A 26,081-nucleotide genomic window follows, 5' to 3' on the forward strand; every position below is an offset into this window, starting at 1 on the left:
TTTCCTTTCTTTTCTTTCTTTTCTTTCTTTTTCTTTTTTTTTTTTTTCTATTCAGGCTTGTGCTTTCTGCATTCTTTCTTGAAAAGAAGATCAGAAATCAACACCCTTAATTCTATTGCAGCCTTTACTTTTCCCAGGACAGATGTTTCTAGGATAATTCCAGGTTTTCCGTGCTTTGACTTAATAGGCAATACACTCAGAGTGTAACAGTGCTGAACTAGTTTGCAAGAAATGAAGTGGTTCCAACCTCTGTCATCTGAGATTCGTCAGTGATTAAAGTCTTTGGCATTGAGGAGACCTGTTAACTCCAGTGTTAATTCCCAACTGTAAGTTAAAATCTACTTGCAGGAGAGTCATGTGGCTCTCAACAGCATGATAATGGATACAGCAAATTGTATTCAAGATGATTTGCAAGAGCGGTTTCTCTGTGTGTGTGTGTGTCTCTGTTTTAGGATTGTGATCAGTGACTGGCTGGTCGTAAGTCTCTGTAGGGTCATCAGGTTTACTGAAAGCTCACTGATATCGGAGTTTGTTCTCCAGTAGAGCTGAAACAGTACAGTAACAATCAGGAGATTACTGGCATCTGTGTGCTGGACAGATGCAAGATTGCTCAAGTGCTGATACCTTATACCCTTTGACACAAATGCACCTAGATGTTTTGTGGGGAATCTTTTTTTAAGCTTGAAGGAGATATGGAAGGAGACAACATTCAAGTTGTCTCTCTACTGTCCTTTGATATGTGTATTATGCTTGGGCAGCATGTCTATGGTGTTTTTTTGGTGTGTGCGTTTTGTTTTTTTGCTGAGGCTATTCTCATTCTTCTTGTCAGTAGTTCTGGTCTTCTCACTTCTCATTTGCTTCTCACATCATCCTGTGTTCTTCAAACTGCTTGCCTTGTATGGTTAGTGAAGACAAAGATAGGTGCCATCTTTCCAGAACTGAAAGATGAGCCATTGCTCACCAATGAGATCAGCTTTTGAAATGCATGAGCAAAAATCTACATGATGATGATGCTATATGTCACCACTTCTGACACTGTTTCCTGAGTTTCCTCATAGAGAGTGCATTATTTCTGGCAGAAAGACTAAAGATGGGTAGACCTCTGATCTCAAATGATCACTTCCAGGTGAGAAGACAGTCCTGGGAGGTATGTTCTTCATTCAAACTAGCAGGTAGTTAAAGTAAGAAAACTTCTGAACCAGAAATTAAGGACTGTTTTTTTTTCCTTCCAGTTTGATGAATTAAGGATCATGGACGAGATAATTGTGAGATTTTGACAGTAGAAGAACAGTCATGAAAATTGGAGAATATACCTGAGGACTGAGGCAGTATACATACATACCCTGCCTCTAGGTGAACATCCAGGAATCACATTAGCCCCTTTAAGCAGTATTGCACTGCAAGCTCATATGCAGCTCCTCAGCTACCCTGAGTTCAGGGTCCTCTGCAGAGTTACTTCTTCCCTGGACAAAGCTCCCTGCAGCAGGGCAAGACATGGCTGCCTTTGTGCTAAAGCACAGCTGTGTTCCCATCTCACTGCGCCATGCAGAGTGCACTAGATCAGCTGCTCCCTTTTTCATGTTTCAGAGGTCTCCTGGTCTTATTAAACATTTTGCAAATGCAACTGTTTTCTTCCGGATTGTGGACTAAATATATCATGAGGCCAAAAACCCAAACCCTCCAGGATCTTAGTACAAACATAGTTAAACTTAATTACTTCTCATTCTTAATTGTATTTTGGGACCAGTCTGATAGGCCATTTATAGTCTACTTAATGACTATTATCTTATGTCAGGCAAGTTCTTAAATCAAATTGCCATGTGATAGAAGGGAAACTGCCTTCCAGGATCTTAAGTATACTGCACCAGTTTTGCTATATTTAACAATGATGTAAGCAATTTCCTTAGAGAAAAATATCAGCACAGTCAAATGGGTTGAATTTTCGGTACACTCAGGGGTGAGTGTCCCTACTTGTATTTTCTTCCTTTTTATCTTTATTCCTCATATTCTACGTTGGCCACTTCATTATTCAGTTCAGAACTGAGATCGTATCGCAGGTTTGTAGTTATCTGTAAGTACAGATATGACACAATTGTACCACAGTTACCCCTTTCTTCATAGTCTTAACAAAATGCCACCAAGAGGTACAGCAAAATCGACACAAATAGCGCAGAGAACTCCTGTTCAGTGGTTTGTTTGTTTGTTTTTTTTTTAAATAAAGAGAGTTTCAGTGCAAAGTATCCCATCCTGCTGACTGTAAAATACCTGATTTCAGTAGATGGTATCGAATTCTTCTGAGATGATATTGGAATAGACATGTCATCAACCATGTCATCTCCATTGACTCTTTTCCTGGCAGTAGGACAGAAGTTTTTATTGATTTCATCTGTCTTGTCTGCATTATTATTGAGCAATCTAACATTTCCATCTGATAAAGAATCAATACCACGATTAGGACTCATTTTATTCTTAATTTACTTTCAAAGAAAAAAAAGCTTTGTCAGTGTTTTTTCCCCCATTTTACCTCCGTCATCACTTTTTTCTAATTCCCATTTTCTGGTTTATATTCAGCTTCTGCTCTGTTCATTTGTTGTGTGTTCTACTTATTTTAAAGCCAGCCCCACTTCTCTTTTAAATCTGGGTGTGTTATTTTCTTTAATCATTACACTGTTCTTTCTTTACTGTGGATTGTGTATTTTTGGGGACTAGTAAAATGTTTTTAATCAGTTCTCAATCATTATTCATTATTCATATTCTTCTTTAAATACTGGAATTCCCATCATGGCTAGGAAATGGGCCTCTTAAAAGCACAGTGCCATCTAAAGCATTGCCTTAACTTTTTGGACATTTTTTTCTTTCCTTTAACAATGCTGTTGATCAGTAAACCTATTACCAGTCTCTCATCTCTACTTTACCCCCTGGGTGAAGTGAAATACAAGTTTTGGTCATTTTGGATTTAAGATTTTTTTTTTTAAACGAGGAAACTTAGAACATCTTAAAATCTCTGAGGCTGTTTTTGGGTCAGCAACATCAGCATGTGTCAAACTAAGTGATAACTTAGGTTTGTTTTTTCTCTAGGTAGTGCTTGAATAACCAGTGGTCCCATATTCCAGTGTTGCTGAGTTGTGTGTCACAGACCTAAGTCATTGCTCCAATTACCGGGATACCAATTCACAAATATTTGTTAATTAGGAAATCAGAATTCAAAGTCACAAGCATCAGAGCAGGTAATACCTTTCTTTTTTCTAGCCCACTTCTGCCCGCTCAATCTTTGTTAAGGCTATAGGCATCGATTGTAACACTGAGTCATACGAGCTATCCGCAACATCTTTTCCAATTTCTTATAGTTGTAGTCTTTTGGGCAGGCAAAGCCTTGCTGAATATAAAATGGAAAGGGATGTGACAACTGTATGCAACTAAAGATGTATTAGAATGGACTCGACTCCTATAGTGCGTTTCTGTAAAGGTGGACACGCTTTTGAAAGGAAGAGGTGGGGCTGCAACCCAATACACCCAGCACTGCACAGCAGAGCTGATGTGCAGCAGGGGGATTGAAGCCAGACCTGCTGCTCCCTGGGCTGGAGCAGGGTGGCCAACATATAACGGTTGATGCCCTCTTCAGAGCTCTGGGGACTGGAGAGACACGAACTGTGAAAATACAAACCTTCATTTTGCTGAAGAACTATCTGTAGTAATTGCTGCCTTCATTGCAATGGTGTTTATCAGTTAGACAAAAATAGGTCCTCCTAGTGCTGGGAGAGTTGGTGGCAGTTCCAAAGTGGGACGCACCACAGCAGTAGCTGGGATGGAGGACACCCAGTGAGTCTTAATGCTTCTGGTAGAAGGATCCTGTTCATGCTTAGGCCTTATTTTTGTTAATATTTTCGCTGGGAAGTAACGGAACTCTAAGTGATTGCACTTTACTGGTAATTATGAAAAAAGAACTCTTTGCAAATGGGAAGCTTTTCAGCTCCAGCATCTAGATTTTCTCGTAAGTCTGTACACAGTGAGTCCCTGCCTCCCTCCACCTCCCTGTTTGATAGTTTGAGGCCAAATTGTCTCAGGGATGCCCAAGACCTTTGGATGGATGATTTGTCTGGATGAGTAGGTTATCTTGATCAGGAAAAGAGAACGTCTGGCTTGACAGCTTCCAAGTTCAATAACCTCCTTTTCTTATTAATAAATTTCTGAGGCATGAGAAGTTTCCGTTCCTTGCTGGCATCTTTACACTGTGCCCAAAGAAACAATCATATCAGGTTCAGGAAGGCAAGTGACTGAAAGGGCAGGGAAACAGGAACCGTCCCCACGGATGTCCTCCCCAGAGAGGCTGGGAACACACTCTGCTGTGGGAAATGGGGAGCTGAGGTCAGCCAGAGTGCACGGCAGGTATGTGCATCTCTAAGGACTGGGAGCACAGGAATAGCGGTCTGTTCTGCCATTCCCAATGCTGCCCCATCCCAAGCCACCTCCACACCTTGTATGCTCCACCAGCTTGATCTGTGATGTGGAAATGAAGGCAGGGAGGTAAAGGCAGAGAGTGGGTGGTGACAACGCTCCTGAGAGCCCTGAGCCAAGCACTTAGTGAGACAGGCCTTGGTGTTAGAAGAGCTCAGAAGATGGGATAAAGGAACAGGGAACAAGCTCCCTATAGAAGCTGAAGGGCCACAAATCTTGTGGACGGGGAGGGAACACAGGATGTTTCTGATCATGCCCACTTGTTCAGATTCTTCAGAAGCTTGGTCCCTTCCAGCATCTTGTGCCTGAGAATGTTAAGAGGTTGTCTTATCAAAGCTTTTTAGACAAACACATGAAGATCTTCTCAAGAGGTTGGGAAATATTATTAGCTCCTCTTTTACTGGCAGGCCTTGTGCAATTAATTATTACCAGAAGTATTATCAGGTGTGTGTCACACCATTCCTTGGATCCACTTCACATAGTTCAGATTGGTTGTAAGCAACATGTTCCCTGATTGGCCTGGTACCTCACAACTCCTGACAGCCATTAGTCCATCTCTCTGAGGACTATCTCAACAGTGGTGGAAAGGACATAACCTAGAATATATACATAGAGAAAATTGAGTCCGGGGACCACCTAAATATGCAGCTTGTTTGTATTCTCAGCTCTTCTCAGGAATGTCTTCCAGCTGATGTGCCATCTCCATGTCAGAAGGCGGGTTCTAGGAAGGGGCCAGGAAAGGGAACAGGTAAGAGGGTATGTGGGAACCCAGGAAAGGCATTTTTATAGAGTCATAGAATCATTAATGCTGGAAAAGACCACTAAGATCATCTAGTCCAACCATTTTCTATATGATGGCTGTGCAATGTATGTTCTACACCTTGCTTACAAGGTTGTCTCAGTACACCTATTCAGAAATAACACCTACTTTAGGGTGAGAACTTAGAATTTCTAAGGAAAGCACCATTCTAAAGGTCTGTAAAGCTCTGTCTGGTTTTAAATGAAGTCATGCCGAGCTGTGAAATCACACATCTATGGTTCCTCTTCTCTTCTCAGCCATTTTTGTGCTGCTGCTATGGTACTCTTACCTGTGACAAGTGACAGCTTATCTCTTTTGTCTTGCAGGCTTTTGTAAGCTTAGTTCAGATCTTATTATTAACTGTGCTGTTATTAAAGGGGAAGTCATGCAGGTCAGCTGGTATACATGACAAGCGTTTGCTGGATGAGGAATACAAATTCAACACAAAATACAGACTGTGTTGGCAAACAAAAGGCTGTTGCCTTTTCAACTAAAATGACAGTGTTTCCATAGGTAAAATTGATATTGCTAGACTCCACATCAGCTTGACTCCCATCTATTTAACCATTAAAAAAGTAGCATAAAATCGGTATTTGGAACAGATATTACTGCATCATCACACTTTCCCTTTGTTTGCTTTGTGTTAGCTTTGCGTGTGCAGAGAAAGTCTTAAGAAATGAGGAAAGAGGGCAGGGTGCAGGCACAGCTAACAGGCACCTTTTGCCTTCTCTCTCGTTCATCACGTCCCTCGGTCTCCCCTGGTGCCTTACACTGCCTGAGTGAGAACACAGTGCCCGCTAGTGGCTGCAGCAGCCCGAGAGGCTGCCTGGCAGAGGATGCTGGCTATTTTTGCTTTGCTGATGCCACTCCACCAATTGTACCGGGACGAGGTGGGTGGCTCCTATTGCTCCTGCCCTCAGATACAATCAGCGTCTCTGGAAAAGGTCAGCGCTAAACTGTGTGGAAAAAAAGAGGTCCTTGCTGGGAGTGCCACGGGTCACACACACCCTGTTTTTCATGTTTAGCATCAATGTCCAGATGAAACACCCTAAATAAGGCATGGCGTTTAATCTTACAGTTGCTGCAGCAGGAGAACAAATTGGTTGAAATGGGGTTACAGGGAGCACACAGCTCTAAATCCGCGTTCAGAGCCATTCCTGGTTCCTGAAGTGAAAGAACAAAGCAAACACCATCTCAAAGCTTCCTCGAGCTCAGCCCTCCTTGCAGCACAAGCAGTGCAGTGTGGAGATGCCTCTGTTGCTTGGTGTGAGCTACCCCCAGCGTGGGAAGTGGTGTGGCACCAGTGTGCTTCACGCTGCCCCTGCTAATTAGCCCCACTCCAGAGAGAAGGTAATTAGCTGTAGTGGAACGCACTGCTGACACGGCACACCTGCTTCCAGATCTGAGCTGCTATCTGTCCAGCTCAGCATTGCACTGGCTGGTGTAGGAAACCCGGGATGTCCAGGCTGAGTTTTCAGGGTTGATGGCAAGATACTTTTTATTTACTGAGATTATTTCTATGAGACAAGTGCCAAGAAATCATAAAACTGTAGGGCCAAAGACCTCAGAAAGCCTCCCCGATTGTTTTTCTGCTTATGAGATAAGATCATCCTTAACAGATGTTTGTTTACCTCTTCATAAAAACCTCCTGTGATTCTACAGCCTCCCCAAGCAGTGTGCTGCAGTGCTTTGCTATTCTTACCGTTGCAAAGTGTTTTTCTAATGTTTAGCTATATCATCTTTATTGCAAATTAAGCTGATTATTTCTTCTTCTGCTTCTGATGAATGTGGAGGACAACTGCTCCATCTCTCCACCCGTTATAATAAATGTTTATGTGCTGGAAGACTGTTATCATGCTTCCCCTCCTGTTGTTCCTTTCCTAGAGAAAATGAACCCAATTCTTTTACCCATTCCTTATATGGTGGGTTTTTTTTTTTTTTTTTGGTAACATCTCTTATCATTTTGTTATTGTTGTTGTTTTAATTGTTTTTTTTATTTTTTAACTCTCTCCAGTTTGTTTACATCTTTTGTAAAATGTACTGCTTGGAACTGGACACACTGTACCTGCTGAGAACTCAGCAGTATTGAATAATTGCTTTCTTTGTCTTATACGCAAAACTCCCGTTATATTTGTGATTTGTTTTTGTTTTCTGTGGGAATCTTGCTTAACAGTTTCATATTCAGTCCCACTCCAGCTCTTTCCCGGCTGCACTGCTGTTAAAATGGATACCAATCATAGAAGCATTTGAGTTGGAAGGGGCCCTTAAAGGTCATCTAGGCCGATTCCTTTGGACCAGTGCAGTTGGTGTCTATGCCCTCACCATTTCTGAATTATATCTTGATACATCACCTCTCTAGAAGGTAGGCCAGCTCTGTAGTGCCTTCTTGTCAAATTCTGACACTCCAGTCACCCAACTTCATGGAGACGGCAACTCCCCAGCCCAGCTACCATCCTTTTGGTTTTGTCCTTTGTTCTGTTGTCCAAATCTTTCATGGAAATGCTGAGCAGCCCTGAAGCCCAAACTTCAGGGACATGGTCCTCCTCTCTGGAAAAGTGAAGCCCTCGTAATTACCCTTGATTATGGTACTTGTACACTTCTGTGTAGTCACTTCATCTGTTTGCTTCTCTGGGAGTTCGTGGTCTAGATATTTCCAAAATGCTCACTAAAAGCTTAATATTTACCATTTCCTTCCCATCTACCAGGCCTATTAATCAAAGAAGGAAATCAGCCTGGTTTGAAGGTGTTTGTTCTTTAAAATTCCCTGCTGACTGGTTCTTGTCACGTTATCATCCTTTAGCTACTTATGAATTGATTGTTTCATAAATGGGTCCAATATCTTTCTAGGTATCACAGTTAAGCTGACTGGACTGTAACTTCCCAGTTCCTCTTATAACAGTAATTTTCAGAACAGAACTGCAGTTAAGTTAGCAAGATATTGAAAGACATTCCACTTTTGCTCTGCTTATCTTTATTCATTGTCTAGTTTTGTTCCATCCCTTAAATTAAAAACACGTTTCCCTTAAGTATTCATCTTCCACTTGAATTTCAGCATAATCCAACACTGCCTTCACCTCTTCTCCTGTTACTTGCATACTTCTCAAATTTCCCTGCTTCTTCATGCTTTATATTTTTCTCCCTCTCTTTTCTTTCTGTTTTGTCTGTAATTTCCCAGCAAAATGCATTCCCCAATTTTCTGAGGGCTCTGAAGAGAAGGTGAAATTTGGGCAAATCTTGAAAAAATCTCAGAAAAGTAGGGAGACTGACATTTAGCAGCCTTGCAGGGGCATGGCGAGTTCTGCCCAAAGATTAATCCAGTGCTACCTACATTTGAACAATTTCTGATTTCAGTAGGTGGTAGAGAGAAGATGAGAGCTGGTGAGACTCTCACTCCTAGTGATCAGATTGATAAATGGCTTTGGCTCAAGGACGGACAAAGAAGCATGTTACTAGAAAGCAAGTATCCTTTAAGTTGGGCAATATCTAGCAAATAAGAGTTGTGTAGAGCGTCCATCTTCTTGCAGGGAAGCTTAATATGTTCAGTGTTCAGCTTCAGCCATAAGTGAAAGGTTTGTGTGTTCAGCAGAAGAACAGGAAGCATGTGCCACTTTCTAGCTAAGCAGATCAGGAGAAGATAACTTTGTTTGAGGGAGAGGTATCATTATCTAGGGTTGTGCACTATATAATTGCACAATCTGCTATCATGCATGAAAAGAGCTGCTCAATAGCACGGCCCTGCCTTGTCCTGACATCATGTCTGTGTTGGAAATCCATTTGGAATGAAAAATCCCACATTCCCCAAGTGATCTCGTAGTTTGTGAGCAAATGGCTGAGTTGCAGTGGAGACCTTACAGTCTCAGTGGTGCTAGGAGTTGGGAGCTTGGACCAATATCAAAACAGCTCAATAAGAAAGCATAGGATCACAGGATGATTTGGGTTGGAAGGGACCTCAAAACCCACCCAGCCCCAACCCCTTGCCATGGGCAGGGCTCCCTCCCACCAGCTCATTGAACACCTGGGTGATGGGGCATCCACCGCTTCTCTGGGCAGCTGTGCCACTGCCTCACCGCTCTCTAAATAATAATTTTCTCCTAATATCTAACAAAAATCTCCAATTTAGAGAAAAGGATGATGTGTGACTGTGTAAAATGCTTTGTACAAGTCCAGGTAGGTTACATTAGTTGCTCTTCCTGTACCTGCTAACACTGTAGCCCTGATGTAGAAGACCACCAAATTTCAAGCACTATTTGTACTTAATGAAGCCAAGTGGGCTGTCACCTGTCACCTCTCTGTCCTCCATTCCCCTTAGCATAGTTTCCAGGAGGATATGTTCCATGATCTTGCCAGGCAGATATATGTGACTGACTGGTCTCTAGCTCCTTGTTTTCCATTTTTTCCCTTTTTAAAAAATGATGTTATACTTTCCCTTTTCTAATGGGAACTTTGCCAGACTGACATGACTTCTCAGATACAATAGATAGTAGCTCAGCAATTTTATCTGCCAGTTCTCTTAGGACCTGTGGATTCATCTCATCTGGTCTCTTGGACTTGTGTAACTTCAAGTTCCTTAGATGGTCTCAAATCTGTTCTTCTCCTATAGCTCTTCATTTTCCCAGTCCCTTGGCTTTGCCTTCTGTGACATGGACAGTGTGGTGAGGGCACTTGCTGATGAAGATTGAGGCAAAAAGTTGATGAATACCTCAGCTTTCTCCATATCTCAGATAACCAGATCTCCTGTTTCTTTCTAGAGAAGGCCCACATTTTCTCTTGTCTTCCTTTTTAAAACTGATGTACTTACAGAAGCCCTTCCATTCTCTTTGATGTCCTGGCCAGATTTGATCCCATCAGTGCTTTAGTTTTCCCAACCTGATCTCTGGCTGCTCAGAGAATTTCTCCATATTCCTCCCAGGCTACCTGTCTTGATTCTACCTCTTGTAAGCTTTATTTTGGTATTTAGGCCTTTTTTACTCCCAGGGCTTTATCTCATGGAATACTATCACGCAGATCCCCGAAGAGGTTTGCTCTCCTGAAGTCCAACGTAGTGAGCTTGCTGTGCACTGCCTCTGTGAAACAAACTTCTTTCTGAAGAAAATATAGTCTTAAAAGTGCAGGAGATCTCCATGGTTCTTTTCAAGGCAAGAAGAATTCCTACTAATAGTATTACTCACATTAGCCATGACTATCTCTTGCACTGGTATTTGGAGGTGTATGTTCTCAGCAATCCTACAGATTGCTTAATAAAAGCATAAAAAAATGGGGCAGGTATGCAGGTTGGAAGTGTTTGCCATTATGGGTTGGACACTGTCACTGTTGCAGATTTTGTTCAGACGTTCCATCCTCTCTTAGTCCAGTCTTCTTTGTAGACTTTTGATTTAATGGTCTTTACCCCTTTCTTTCAGACAGTTTCTAAAACAGTCCTGATTTCCAGCATTTCCCTGATGGCTGAGAGAATCAAGTGCTCTTTTTGTTCTCTCATGCTCTATCTTTTCCTCTCCATTGCCATCTCAACCACTTCCTTGTGGAGTACCAATACAACAGGAATTCCTCATTTGCCATCATTACTTAGACTACTTTCTGTACTTGTGCATGGGGAAGAGGCCCTAGTTAGCTGGAGAACTTGATCCACAGCTCAGCATTGCCTTCTTTCAGGAAGCCAGTTGAAGGCATTATGTGTTTTTACCCAAATCACCAATGTCCAGCAAGCTCACAGTTCCCATATTAAAGGCTCTGCACCATAATGGCAGCAAAAAAATACACTCAAATAATTCAGAAAGAAATTACATGTATCCAAAGATGATTGACTTGAATATCACTGCACTGGATCAGGCTGCCCAGAGAGGTGATGGAATCTCCTTCTCTGGAGATACTTACAATCCATCTGGATGCTTTTCTGTATTTCTATATCCCTACTTACCGTAGGGAACTGCTTTAGTAGGGGGTTGGACTCAATGATCTCTAGAGATTCTTCCCAACATGTACAATTCTGTGATTCTGTGATTTCTGCAACTTGACAGAAAGTGTTTGATATTTGGATTGTGTTTGCAAATGGAGTACAGGAGGTTAATGGGGAATGTATCTGACAGTAGCTGGATGTAATTTAAAAATGGACTGTAGCCATGTAGTTACATACCAGATTTGGGTTTTGGCTCATTTTATTAGAGATAGGGCCCAGGAAAGGGATATACACATTCAGTCAGAGTTGTTTTTCAAAAGGACAATTTCAGTCTGAAAAGAGACAGGCAGTTTAACATCTGAACCATTTGGTTGCTGTGATACAGCAGTTTGCAGGCACTCTTTAAAGATGTTAACCACAGGTTGCATTAGTTAGTCCTCTGTCTTTAACTGCTCCCCAAAGAGAGGATAAGGGTGGCAGTGGTGACCATTCACTCACATACCTATCCTAGTTTATCTCAGCAGTATATAGCAAAACAAAGCAAGAAAGGAATTCCTTACTCTTCCTTACCATCTTTTTTCCCCTTGTTGAACAAACGGAGCCTGTTCTTAATCACCGCATGTTCTTGGGCCCCATATCATCTTCTCTGTGTGTCCTCTTGCCAGGAAGCTTCTTCCAATGCTTTATATATAGCACAGGCTGAAAAACGTAATGCACCAAATCTCTAATACTTCTCTATTAAGAGAGTGATTTATTAAGGTGTTCAGAATATGACCTTCATTCCAACTTTACGCACAGAGATTGATTTTCTTTTTTCTCTCTGAAGTGGTCCCTCTTGCAAAATTTTCTTATTTTCCATCCCTCATTTATCCTCTAGCTCACTGAAATCCAGTCTGAGAAGCATTCTTTCTGCCTCAAGTTGTGCTTTGGATAGAGGTACTGTGCAACTCATTTTAAAGCCGTTTGGGAAGACTACTGTTGAAGTAAGGCTCTGCATTTCCTTGGGCACAAATGCCCAGAAATGCTGAAGAGAGACCTCAAACGACTAGTTTGAAGATAGAAAATTTTGTAGCCCTCAAATTACAGTATCTCTTTCAAATGACAGCTATTCTAGAAACAGAGATCTCCCAGAGCTGTTCTGGGGAATTAATTTCAATAATGCTTTTGTGCAAAGAAGGAGGAGAGCCACTTGCTGATTTCTCACTTTATAAGCCTGGTACTGGTATCATTGTTTAGCATATCTTGCTTCCTATAATCATCTTTTTCTTCGGAGTTGGGCACCAAGAGCATGTTCTGAGCAGTTCATACAGAAAAACTACCAAAACAGCACCTCAGAATAAAGCGATATGCTTTGCCAATCAAAACTTTGTGCAGTTTGTTGTATTGTGGATGCATTAGTGAACAGGAGATTTTCCTCTTCTGTGGGCTCTCCAGCATTTTTGCAGATGGCTATGCCTGAGGTAACATTCCTCTTTGCTGGGCTGCTGGAATTTGGCTACACTCCTTAACAAAACAGTTTGTTTTGGACATTTTTGATGTATGTACAAAATGCATTTGGAGGATAAATTAAGCAGAACAAAGACACTGGAAGTCTAGGTCATAAAACAAGTCTTTCTCAGCTTTAGTTAATACTGAGTGATGATCTAGTTTTCCCATACTGCTTCTTTTTCCTGCTGAAAGATGTCAAAGACCAGACCAAAGTACCTAACAATGTCAAATACAGATGTGATGCCCCAATGATCGCCAGTGCTGGAAATCAGCAGCGAGACTCAATTGTTGGATCTGGGTGTAAGTAACAAATTAGTTTAATTAGTTCTGCCACCATCAGAGATGTGGATGCTCCCTTTTCACCTCTCACAGCACGACACCTAAAGACTAGCAAGTGGAGGCACGCAGAGCTGTGCTGAATGACAGCAGATCAGCAGAGATGCTCCAGTCCCTGCTTAACCACACAAACTCCCCTTTATGCATGTATTAGGTTTTCACTGCCCGTTGCCTGCCCTTCTCCCCCCTCTGCTTTTTCATGTTCAGTGGATTCTCCTCTCTGTGTCTCTGCCTCTTTTTCTCTATTTTTTTCACTCTATTGTTCCCCACGTCACCAACTGTCACTCACTTCATAAAGCCGTCTGGCTCGGAGCTTAAATATTGCACAGCAACTAAAACCTGCCATCAGAGCCAATTCAGTCATATCTGTTCAGTCGTGCGACAAGATTGGGACTTTTAGGGTAGGGAAGGAGAGAGACAAAAGTTCACTCTTCACTGCAGAGTGCCAAGAGAGGAGGGGGACACAATTCTTCGGTGGAACCTTTCCCAGTGGCAAGTTACTTGCTCAACATCCTTAATCTTTAGATCTTTCTTGCTGGTAGTGCGCTCAGATTGCAGCATCTGGAACTGCTGGGTGGGGGTTTGCAGTTAGCCCGTGCAAGTTAGGGACATAATTAGTCTGTCAACTCTGAGTGAGCTTAGGCAGTCTTCTCTTTTCCTCATGACAGGCAATTTAAGGGAAGAGGGGAATGCCTAAATTTATTGCTTTCCTCCTCCTTTTTTTTTTTTTTTTTTTTTCTGTGAGACTGGAAGAACTGCGATTGCAGGTTGAGTTTGAATTGGCTGTACTACTCTTCTCCAGTCCACCCCAAATTTTATCTTCCAGCTGAAGAACCCATTGAGCAACCTGGGCCACCTCTCTTGTAGAAAAATAGATTGGGCGTGACAGAGTTTTGAAAAATGTGACTAGTTCAGAAGTGATCGTAGGAAGAGTTTTGTCAGAGGTAGAAAGCTGCAAGTGAAGCATCTGGTGGAGTTAGGAAACACGTTTCTCTTTTACAGTGAGTTTTCTGTGTGATAAGGTTTATCATGTCTAGAATGGCACTCTTCTATGCTGCAATGGAAATGATGAACTGATGGCTGTGGATATCGTGTGACTCACGAAGAAAGAAAGGGATGTAGTAAACTGTGGTGTTTTGGGGACAATGGAGCTAATATTGTATATAGTGATGTTTTCTATGGAGTTGCACATGACTGGTTAATGGCTGGTATATTCCGTTCTGTGAATTTGCAGAAAGAGGATGTTTAAATCAGTTTAGATGATGTATGTAAACAGCATAATCTTCTGCTAGACTTGTTAATGTAAGTGCTGGCATTAACACACTCCTTTACACAACTTTAATGACTGACAAAGTAGCAATTTTCTTTGGTGATTAAATTATATGTCTGCCACTTCTGCATGCAAGGAGTTTGTGCAAACTGAAGAGCTGCGTTCTGCTCTTTATTTTTTAACATAGATGTCTGGGCTTAACATTTTACAGTGTTTGAAGATGAGAATAACGAGTCCGACTTGTTTTAGAAAAATCACATCGCAAAGATTTTTTGGTTGAAAATTTGTAAAATCCCCACTCAGAACTCTCAGTATTTTGTGTGTTCATCTATGTGTGAATATGTACGCACGGTATTTGAAACAGACTGGTATGCATCGGTGTGTCATAACATATGGCATTACAGATATATCCCAGTGCGATCTGAAGGAAGGAGGGAAGTTGAGATACTCAGATTTCCATGCTGATGACTGTACATTCTCCCAGCAACTGTATATGTGTGTCCGCATCTAGAAAACTATAGCTGGAGGCAGCATCTAAGAGATGAACTTTCAGATCCCCGTGAACAGCTATTTTATGATTAATGTTACCTGTTTTTCTTGATATTGTCCACAAGTTAATCCTTTTGGATCGCTGTAATATTTCGCGTTCCTCAGAGTCTTCGTACTGCTGCAGTACAAATCAGCCAGTCCCAAACAAGTTTCCTCTTCTCTCATTTTCCTGTACCTGACTTTATACACTGGGAAGTTTTGGATATGCAGGATGAAGTCCTGGCCAGGAATAATCTCCTATCATGCAAAAATATTGAGAGATGTAATGTTTGATCTGCAGTACTTGAAAATTAACTACTTCATTAGCTTTCCAGTAGGATATCTACAGCTGGCTTACAGCTTTGTGTTAGCCTGAGATAGTAGCACTGATGTTTTACAGAGAGAAACTAGTGTCTGAGGTCCCAATGACAGACGTTCATGTTTCTGTCCAGGTTGGTTCCAATGCCAGTGAGGCAGCTGACTTCAGAACTGGATACAATAATTCCTATAACATGAAATAATTTTATTGTATAGAAAAACTAGTATATGTGGTAGTTATTAATCTTGCAAAGTATTACTAACGTACTAATAGTGTCACTATTGCTGGTATTACCTAACATGGTGATATGCAACTGTAGAAAGCCCATGTTTGTATACGTGCAAGATGGGCACCAATTCAAGACCTGTTTGACCCCTGCACAGTTCTGCTGAAGTTTCACTCATTCTAACCACTGCAGCTCTGCATGCTGATAAATATGTTCTACTGTACTGCTGGCAAGTGTTTGTACGTGTATAAAATCTAAGCAGGCACACACAACAGAGCTTAGAAGAGACCACAGAAGACTACTATCTGGAAAAGGAGTTAAATACACTCCTTGGCTCAAAAGTAATTGCTCATTTAGAGCCAGGGAAGAATGATTTTGGCAAGCGGTTTGCTCTGGCTTTCCAACCCATCTCTTGCTAATAAATCATTGCAATCAGAGCAAAGAAACAAGCAATCTTCTTTCTGTTCTCAAAGCATATCAGAGAAATACTAGTTGAAAGTAACAACAAGCATCAGTGGGAAAATGTGAAATCTTTGAAATTTAGCATAATTTGTCGTCATTCTCTTTCTTTTTTCTTTCCTTAGACAGTAAGAAATGGGTGACTGGAGTTTCTTGGGGAACATTTTAGAGCAGGTGAACGAGCAGTCCACTGTCATCGGGAGAGTTTGGCTCACAGTGCTCTTCATTTTCCGCATCCTGATCCTGGGAACAGCTGCTGAACTAGTATGGGGAGATGAACAGTCAGACTTTGTGTGCAACACCCAGCAACCTGGTTGTGAGAACGTCTGCTATGATGAGGCCTTCCCCATCTCCCACATCCGGCTCTGGGTCCTACAGATCATTTTTGTATCCACACCTTCGCTAGTGTACTTTGGGCATGCGGTGCACCACGTCCGCATGGAGGAGAAGAGAAAAGAGAGGGAGGAAGCTGAGAGGCGTCAGCAAGCTGAGGTGGATGAAGAGAAGCTGCCCCTAGCTCCAAATCAAAATAAGGGCAACAACCCAGATGGGACCAAGAAGTTTCGCCTGGAGGGGACTCTCCTGAGAACCTACATCTTCCACATCATTTTCAAAACTCTCTTTGAAGTGGGATTCATAGTTGGCCAATATTTCCTGTACGGCTTCCGCATTCTCCCCCTTTACCGCTGTGGGCGGTGGCCCTGTCCCAATCTAGTGGACTGTTTTGTCTCCAGGCCTACAGAGAAGACTATCTTTATTATGTTCATGCTCGTGGTGGCTTCTGTGTCCCTCTTCCTCAACCTGGTGGAGATCAGTCACTTGATCCTGAAAAGGATCCGGAGGGCTCTGAGAAGACCAGCAGAGGAGCAAATGGGAGAGGTGCCAGAGAAGCCCCTCCATGCTATTGCAGTGTCCTCCATCCCGAAGGCCAAAGGTTACAAGCTGCTAGAAGAAGAAAAGCCAGTATCTCACTATTTCCCTCTCACGGAAGTAGGGGTTGAGCCCAGTCCCCTTCCATCGGCCTTCAATGAGTTTGAGGAGAAGATTGGAATGGGGCCATTGGAAGATCTCTCCAGGGCATTTGATGAGAGGTTGCCATCGTATGCACAAGCAAAGGAACCGGAAGAGGAGAAGGTAAGAGCAGAGGAGGAAGAGGAACAAGAGGAGCAGCCAGCACCTCAGGAAGAGCCAGGAGTGAAGAAAGCAGAGGAGGAGGTGGTGAGCGATGAAGTGGAAGGGCCTTCAGCACCTGCTGAACTTGCCACTGATGTGAGATCCCTCAGCAGGCTAAGTAAAGCCAGCAGCCGGGCCAGGTCAGACGATTTGACTGTATGAGGATGCAGGATATGAGGAGCATATGAAAAGAAGAAAAAGAAAAGGAGAGAGAAAGAATCAGAAGAATTTTAAGCAAAGTGCTAAAACGATCATTTAAGTATTACTTCATCTTGAGATTCTCAACTGGAAAGGTACTATTGTGGTAACTGTGCCTTATTTGCCCTATATGTCCATTTGAAAAGGAACATTTTTCGTTTCCACATGCCAGCTCATTTCTTACAGTAATATCTACATTGTCCACATAACTGATGTGTTTTAAAACATAATATGACAGTGAAACCCAAATGTCACCACTGTGAATGTACTTACTGGAAGCTTTGTGTTCCACATTTCCTTAGGAATGTGGGGAGGATCTGTCTCATGAGCCATCTAAGAGGAAGGCTAATAAACAACCGTATCTAGTATTTCTTTTTCTGTTTTCACCTATGGCATGCTGAGCAGATCTCCCCTTCGCTGTTGACATGGATTTGCAGTTATTTAACTCACAAAGTGAATTCTGTGTTTGGCATTGACACCAAAACAGTAAGCACTATTTCCCCTCTTTATTGAGAAAGCAAAGACCAAAAATATCTATGATTTCTTTGTGAATGTAAATTTGAGTTAGGTAAAAATATTTTATTTTCCCTTTGTCAAAAATATTTTTGCTCTTTTAGTGACATTGACAGTGGGCAAGGTTAACTCTAGCTGTCTTCTAGGACTTAGCAGATGCTCACAGATGGATTATTTGTTCCCAAGAGAGTTATCCAGCTCCAAGCTGAGCACTTCAGAGCACTGGAAAGAAAAAAATCAAGTTATATTTTTTACTTTTAATCCAGTGATGTAAAGATCTGAAACTCAATTTAGCAAAGCAAGTGTGGAAGGGTTTCTGTGAAAGAAGGAACAGCTACAGTTCCCAGAGCATGAAACCAAACACAAGCCTTCACAGCATGATCCTGACATGTGCTCAGTTCCTGGAGCCCCAAGACTTACAGGCACTCAGCAAATCTCAGGTACAGCACCCTGAAGGCACCTGTGAATCTAAACCACAGTTAACTATGTGACTCTGAAACAAAACTGGTTGTTCAAGTTTGAAAAGTCTGAAATGATAATTCTGACATGTTTTGTTTTTAATTTGACAGACGGGAGCCATCCAGTGGCTTACTTCGCTATTAAATGCCAAAGTCTCAAATAAAACAAGGCCTTTCAAGAGATCTTTTAGAATAGGAGATAAAGATATCATCTTAGCTTATATCTTTTAGATCTTTTGTGCCAACAGGTCTGTGCAGAACTCTCATAGCCTCAGTAAATCTTTTTAGTTACAAAAGGAAAAAAAGATATGCTTGTTTAAATGTCTGTGGATTTCTACCTTCAGGACTGCAACAGCGCCTTTGGGCTGGGACAGTGCAGCTATGCATTTAAAGCTTCACGTTAACGGCTATGTCCCCTCTAAAACTGAGCCTCGTGTCAGAAAAGTGCAGGTATGCACTCTCATCTGCTCTGCTCTGCAAACCTCAGACCCTGCCAGCTCAGCGAATTCCTTCTGCTGGGCTGCAGCCCGTTCCATTGTTCCCAGGGCAGGCTTTAATCCAGATCAGGAAAAAAAGCAGTCTTTGACATAATGCATATAACTCATCCTGCCATTAGTTAGAAAAGACCCCCTGCCATCTTCCATTGTAGCAGGGCTGACCCAAAGCCCATTGAAGTTAGCTGGGTGTCTGAGATAGATGTCCTAGGCTTGGGCTCATACCCTCAGTCCTGTCGTCCTACACCCCAGCCCAGGCAACCACAGGTACACTCAGCTCTGTCACTGATTAACCTGCTTGGTGGACTTCATGTGCCTTGTTTTGCAGCCTTCGTGGTCTGGCACAAAGTTGGCTGGACTTCACTGATGCGTGAAGTAAGCTGTACATATGTATAAAGTTTGTAGGGTGTGTTGGGATTCTTCAGCACCACAGCGGTGCCACTTTTTTTTTTTTTTTTTTTTTTTTTTTTTTTTTACACTATTAATCCTTTTGCTCCTCTTGGGCCTGTGTATTTTCCCATGGTTTGCAGCCTGTTGACATAATCTTTGCTCCCTTGACAAAGGCTGTTAGGTTTTTTAAGAAACAATTCCTTGTGAAGGAAGACTGGAAGGTACTTCCTCAGTTCTGAGAAAGAATACGAGAAAGCAAGATATGTGAAGCAAAATGCGGAGGGAGAATTTGGAGGCTACCATCTATCCGTTCTCTCAATACAGAAACAGGAGAAGAATTAGCTCCAATGAAAAGCAGGTGGCAAAAAAAAAAAAACAAGGAAAGATGTCTTCAACAGGAAAAGATTCCATTGTGGCAATACGCTACTAGAATCCAAGAAAGAGCAAAGATTTAGATGAATAACAAAACCAGCACATTTATACCATATGGATGTATTACTTTTTTCCTTCACAGAGAAGATATAATGGAGTTTTAATAGTTTGAAACATAGCAGAGTTCACTTGAACTGGAAAAACCCTTCCCTGCAGGTGAAAAAAAAGAATCTGTAACTGTTCAGTGTGAGGTATCTTCCACCTTATTGAGAGCATCTGACCCTTCCACATACCAATGCACTGAACTAGATGAACCACCTCCCATCCTCGTTTACTACTAATTACTTGACAAATCCTTTTACAAAGCATTTTGATGACCATCCTCATTCCTGACCTCTGCCATGCACACCTTCTTTAGATCACTGGACTACTTAAAGATGACTTCTCATTAATTAGAAGTATGTGGTTCATAATATGGATGTCAGACAATCCAGTCTTCAACTGTAAGATGTTGAGTACGTCATTCTTTTTCACTGGAGTGCCTCCGTACAGTACAGTACATGCAACATCCTGAACAGACACTCTGCTGTTCTTTCACTGCTGCTACAGGAAAGCTCATTTTTTCCTCCAAGTCGTGACAGTGCAATGAATGAAGTTAATGTTTTCCTCCTGCATCCTGTCAACTGCTAGTTGATTTTTTTTCAAGCCGGTTTTCAAGTACCCTGCCAAGCTGCTAAAGCCTCCAAGATGAGCCATGGCATCAAAGCAGCGCTTTTCAGCTAACTGGGCAGGGAACTAACAGTCAGGTTGTATGGTATTCAGCCTCATCTCTGCGGTGAAGTCACTGCTGGAACTGTCAGCAGGTCATTCTTCCCTCCTGTACAATTGGGAATCATTTTCTACCTCACGAAGATGATGTGAGGCTCAATATATTTTGTTAGTAATAGGATGGGAGGTCCTGGGAAGGAAGGCCCTACAGATGAGCAAAGGATTATTTCTGGATGTGATAGCCTTTAAATGTGTTTTATTCCCCCTCAATGAGACAAATTTAATCATTTATCCAGGAAATTCCTAGTGAAGTCGCATAACGGCCTCAGAGCTGTGGATTCAGTGTATTAAAAAAAAAAAAAAAAAAAAAAAGTAAAACATATATATAAATAAATGTAAAGAACAAGGAAAGTTATCTTGGGAAGTGGAACTGGACAATTAGAGCCATGCTTGGATCATTTAGGGTGTGTGGTATTCCCTTGGCTCCCTGTGCAAATAAATCATTAACTGATCACATGGCTCTGTGCAAGGAGCTTAGGATGCAAGTGTCAAATTCACCAAAGGAGGTTAAAATAGAAGAGAAAGGTAGTATCTTAGCTGATATTAGCATGTGGGAGTTGGTGTTCTCTAGTGTCTAGAGCAGTGGACCTAGGATAATGATCTTAGATTTATTTCCAGCTCTGCTACTGACTTGCTGTGATAATCACTTAACCTCTCGGTACCTGTTTTTTCCACCTGTAAAATGGGTGTAAGAATTTCCACCTACCTCACAGGGATGTTGTGAGGCTTCCTTAATTCTGTTTGTAAAGTAAGTAGGAATGATCTGATGAAGAGCACTGCTGAAATGCATTGTATCCTTGTTATTTCCTGCCAGAACATCGAACTTGGTTAACATATGACTCCTTGACCAAAAGGACAGTAGTGTGAAAATCTGAACACTGCATTGCGCTGGCACCACTAACACAGATGTGGGTTTGCCATGAATGGAGAAGACTTTATTGACTCCTCACTCCTTTCTCCCATCTTAACATTGGTTTGGCCATTTGAAGCTGTGGTGACAGTGGGGTTACATGGACCACTCTTGTCCATCCCAGCATCTGTTCTGTGGTAACATTTATGCTTAAATAAGCTAGTTCTTGGAGGGAGGTGCAGGTTGTTGGAGCTCTTTTGAAGGTGGAGCAGTTGGCTTTGCAAGTCATCTGGGTAGGGCTGTGTAATGCACAGTATTGCTGGGCTTCTGTTTTAAATCCCTCAGTGCAAAGTCCAAGTGAATTTTTCAGAATTTCTGTGGAAAAAAAACCTCTATAGAAGAGTTGACAATTGCTTATGGCACATAGAAAAAAAAAAACAAAACAACAAAAACAAACTAAGAAGTGACCATGTAGATGTAAAAACAAATTTTTATGCTACACTGATTATTTCTTTCCTGTGAGACAGATCCAACAGTCTCTTCGTGATGAAAAACAGTGATGTATAGATTCCTTCTCCTGTAGGATAGGAGAGATTTGAGGGGACCTCTGCTCTCCAGGTCAGTGTGAACATGGAATCTACTTGCTAAGGGAAGAAAGTCCAGCTTCTCCTGCTACTCAGTAACTCACTGACTCTGCATTTTTTCATTTAAACAGCAGCCGTGATAGTCGATGAAAAAAAGTGGCAGCTTGCTGTTTTGTATAGAAAATGGCTTTTCAAGTTGACAACTGAGAGTAATCCCAGCCTAGGCACAGTTTTGTTTAGTAGACAAGAGCATCCATGAGAACTAGACTAAAGCTTTCCTATAAGCCTAAAGCTGCTGTGATAAAATGGCATATGGTGCCAGATTTCCTGAGGGCCAGGGCTGGAGAAACGTACCAAAATCAGGGGACTTATCCAAGTATTGGAATTTCTTTTTTATTCCCCCGGAAGAATGGTACTACCATTTCTTAGTCTCTGCATGCGATAGACTTTTTTACATGGCTCAGGAAAGGAATTTTGGCAACACCACTGCTGATTATATAGCTGAGTAGCGACCATGACAAATAAATGCATATTAATTTGCCAAGACACAGCCTGGCACACAATTCTTTCCTTGTGACTAGCTTGGAATACAAGTATTTCAGTAGAAGAGGCAAGACTTGTGTCCCTGTCAACAATTCAAATTTTCCCAAGAGCAGTTTGGTGTACAGACATTTTGAAGAGAGCTAAGGCGACGGGGAGCCCTCACAGCTGTCTTCAACTAAGTGGTGGGAGTTACAGGGAAGATGGAGTGAGACTATCTACAGAGGTGCACAGCAAAAGACCAGAGGCAATGATCACAAGGAGTAGTAAGGACAATTTTGACTAAAAAATTCTGACAAAGTAAAAATTGTTTAGAGAGCAATTGAGCAGTGAAAGAAGTGCCCAGTCATGGTAGGCGCTCTATCCTTGGAGTCTGAAGCCTGACTGGAAAAAGCTTTGAGCACCTTGGCCTGACTTTGAAACTGTTCTTGCACTGAGCATGAGGTTAGACCAGCTGGTCCATTTCAGCCTCAACCTTGGCTGTATCCCTTGGGAGGCTGAAAGCAAAGTGAAGCCACTGTGTGGTGAAACAGCTGATGTGGGGCATTTTCTGCCCCTCTGGGGTGCTCTGTTAGAGCTTACTTAGATTGTCTTAGCTGGCAACACCAACTTACCAGGCACTATAAGTGAGCCTGATGCATAAAACACTATCAACCAATGTCTGGTAGATAGAAAAGCTGCTTGGGGCCAGAAACGTGTTGTGTAACTGGTTTGGAAAGAACACTATAAATTAAAATTTATGAGTAAGCTTGTCAGCTGAGAAAATCACAGAAATAAAAGGGATTTAGGTATTTCCACCTCGCTCTCAGTCTCAGCTGTGACTTTAAATCCATCTGAAAATGTAGAGGACTGCATTTTAAACTTCTGTCAACAACAACAAAAAAAAGCAAACAACTGCGCTTTAAAGCTTGCTGATCTGGGATGAAGCAGAAGTGAATAGAAATGGTGATTACAGAGCTATTGACAACATTTCAAAAAAAAAGAAAAAAAAGAAAAAAAGAAAAAAAAAAAGGCTGTTGGCCTTTGCCTTGGTGGATCCAGCCTAGCACAGTAAAAGCAAAACAAATCATTTATTATTTTTTCTAAGAGTTAAGGCTAGAGTGTTAGAGAAATCATGGAGTAGCCTACCAAAAAATTTATGTCAGTGCAGAAAGAATTTATAGAGAAACATTAAACAGAAAAGTTGGCTCCTATTGAATTTCTGTGATGCTCAGTGGAGAGCTGGATGGAAAAATGACCAGAACAATGAAATATAGTTTCATTGGTTTCAACAATCAACAAATGAGCACAGAAAAAAAAATTCTGGCCTACAGGCAGCTACTGAGTAGAGTTCCTGCAGGACAACAGCTTGGTGCTCCAACTCAGGGGCAGCTGCAGACAAAGGCCAACACTGAGAAGCCTGGGAGCCTGTAATCTGGGTGCCTCATGGCAAGGGTAAGGCAAGACAATGTGAACAGCAAATTAAATCTTGCCTATTACCAAATCTGATATTGATGGATTTTTAAGAAGGTCATCAATTTTAAAATAATTTAGCTTTTATGCACTGGATTCTGGGTTTATCTGACAGAACCAAAAACCAGAGATATCATGTATTACGTTTTTTTTTTTTCATTTTCAAATCATTCAACTATGGTGTATCAAAAACTACTGGGACAAAAATACTCAGGCACATTTTTCAATACATACATGTTAGTCCAAAGAAAAGCCATAAGACAACCCTGCAAAAAAGTTAATTTACTGTCAGTGAGAATCAAGACCCGGAACTCACCACAAATAAATTAAAAATAAATTCAGAAATCAGAATGATGTCAGATTGCTCCCAGCTTCAGAGCTCCTGCTTATAAAAAACTCTGGAGAGAAAATAAATGAAAATGGATAGCCAGCTACCAGCTAAGCCTATTATTCACAAATATGCCCTTTAGCACTTTTTGGAAGCCTATGCTATCTGTGTGTATATTCCACCTCAACAAACTGTTTTAAATCAGTATGTACCACCTTTCCACTTTACTTTAAAGGCTTTAATCTAGTTCTCACTATGAACTGAACATACAGTACCCACATTCACACTTTAAGATGTGCAAGAATAGGAGATGGAGCTAAGCAGAAACCTGCAATGCACTGACCAGCTTCCTTTCCTTGTGTGCTGCCTTCCTGCTCCAGCCACTATCATCTACACTGTGTCTGGTGAAACCACTCACCTGTCACATCTGGGAAGCTGCCATGGGCCCTTCTCCTCAGACATGCACACCAGTGTCTGCTTAAGGAGGAACAATATGGAATATTTTTCCATTTTATAATTACACTTTTTGTCTTCCCTGAATGAGAAGCCTGGTGGGGTGGAGGGGTAGATCTGAGGTTTTCTGACAGGAATCATCTTCTTCCCTGTGTGTTTCTTACAAGAATCAGGAATCAGTAATTTATAGCTTAACACAGGCATGTTTCAAGCCTATTTGTAAACACATGCAGTGAAGAAAGTTTAAAAAGCTATGACCAAACTCTGTCTTGTTGTTTTTCTTTTCCCCTTGTTTTTGAAATCAGCCAAGTTGTCAGGGTTAAACAAGACCAGAATTTGGCTTTGAACAATTCAATCGTGACAGGATTCCTATCTGCTGTCTCTGAAAATTAACCAAGCAACCAACCTACCTTGCCCCAAGAGCTATTGCTGCAGAACAGAGCAACCATAGGTACCCCAAACTCAGCGGCTCTTCACTTTAGGAAAAATCAGTTTCTAGCAGTAGGTGCAGAAAGAATGAGCAGGGAGGGAAGCTCTGATCTCAGCTCGATGTTAATTGGCAGCAGTATCAGAAGCTGTAAAAGAGGGCCTCAGATCAGAAACAGTAAATTGCTCCCTCAGTTCATTTGCCCATGAAAATTGAATATTTTTTTTGTATTTGCAATGCTGTAGACAAGGAGACAGATTTCAAAACATGATGACTGACAGGAAGATAGAAAGCCAAGCTATCAAAGAGACTGTGGGACTAATGCGATGACTCAACACAACCACACGTAGAATCGTTTTTCTAGTGAAATGAGTTGTAATGAATAAAGGATCCTGATTTTCACTCAGCAAGAGGTTTGTGCTTTGTTGAAGTCCTGCCTAGTTCCGCTTTATTCTCTCACTTCCCATGTGATTTATTATTCCAAATACAGTCAGTTTTCTGTGGCAAAGGTTAGGAGTATTTTTAATGGCAAAAAAAAGATACAGACACCACTAAGTTCAAATGAGGGCAGGGCTGTGACACGAGAGATTGAGTCTCACACTGATAGCTATCAGGAAATTCCCTGTTTGAACTTTCATTTCCCTTCTGGCCCCATTCCTTGATACACAACAGTCGCAAGGCCTGAAAGCTGCCCCTGACTGGCCACCTTCGCAGAGGGCAGGAAGGGCCCAAGGTGCGAGATGGCACCTGGCAGCCATGCAGGCCTTGCTTCCCTACATGGTGCTGGCACACGTCCTGCCCTGCTCTTATAAAGTGGTCACAGGAGGTTAAGAACAGCCAAACACCACAGCTTCAGCCAGTCATCACACTGCCAGCGGGTCCCTGCTCCTTGGCTCCCCTATTGCTTGAGCCTCCTCTAGGACTGCCTCAAGCCTGGTCCTTTTTTCACAGCCACTTCCCAAAAGCAGCCATTTTCACAGAATCATAGGAATCACAGAATGGCCAGCATTGGAAGGGACCTCAAGGATCATGAAACTCCAACCTCCCTGCCACAGGCAGGGCCACCAACCTCCACATTTAATACTAGACCAGGCTGCCCAGGGCCCCACCCAGTCTGGCCTTGAACACCTCCAGTGATGGGGCATCCACAACCTCCCTGGGCAGCCTGTTCCAGCACCTTACCACTCTCATTGTAAACAACTTCCCCTTGACATCCAACCTAAATCTCCCCTCCTTCAACTTAAAACC

At 42.0% G+C, this 26,081-nt stretch overlaps 1 protein-coding gene across 6 annotated transcripts in view; it reads left to right on the forward strand.

Annotated features, from left to right (window-relative positions):
• Window positions 1-25,243, forward strand: part of GJA8 (gap junction protein alpha 8) — a 35,500-nt gene extending 10,257 nt beyond the window's left edge. For 2 of the 6 annotated variants that reach the window (XM_085240749.1, XM_085240765.1), the window contains exon 2: window positions 15,899-25,243. In XM_085240749.1, coding sequence (XP_085096875.1) covers window positions 15,909-17,108 — 1,200 coding nt within the window. In that variant the 5' untranslated portion in view covers window positions 15,899-15,908 and the 3' untranslated portion in view covers window positions 17,109-25,243. Of the gene's footprint in view, window positions 1-5,045; window positions 5,204-12,827; window positions 12,936-13,288; window positions 13,468-15,898 lie in introns of those variants that run through there. The other 4 variants (XM_031556475.2, XM_031556473.2, XM_085240754.1 and 1 more) reach the window with 4 other exon arrangements.
• The last annotated feature ends 838 nt before the right edge of the window (window positions 25,244-26,081 follow it).

Source organism: Meleagris gallopavo, chromosome 1, assembly GCF_905368555.1.
Source record: "Meleagris gallopavo chromosome 1, MGAL_WU_HG_1.1, whole genome shotgun sequence".
Lineage (NCBI taxonomy): Eukaryota > Metazoa > Chordata > Aves > Galliformes > Phasianidae > Meleagris > Meleagris gallopavo.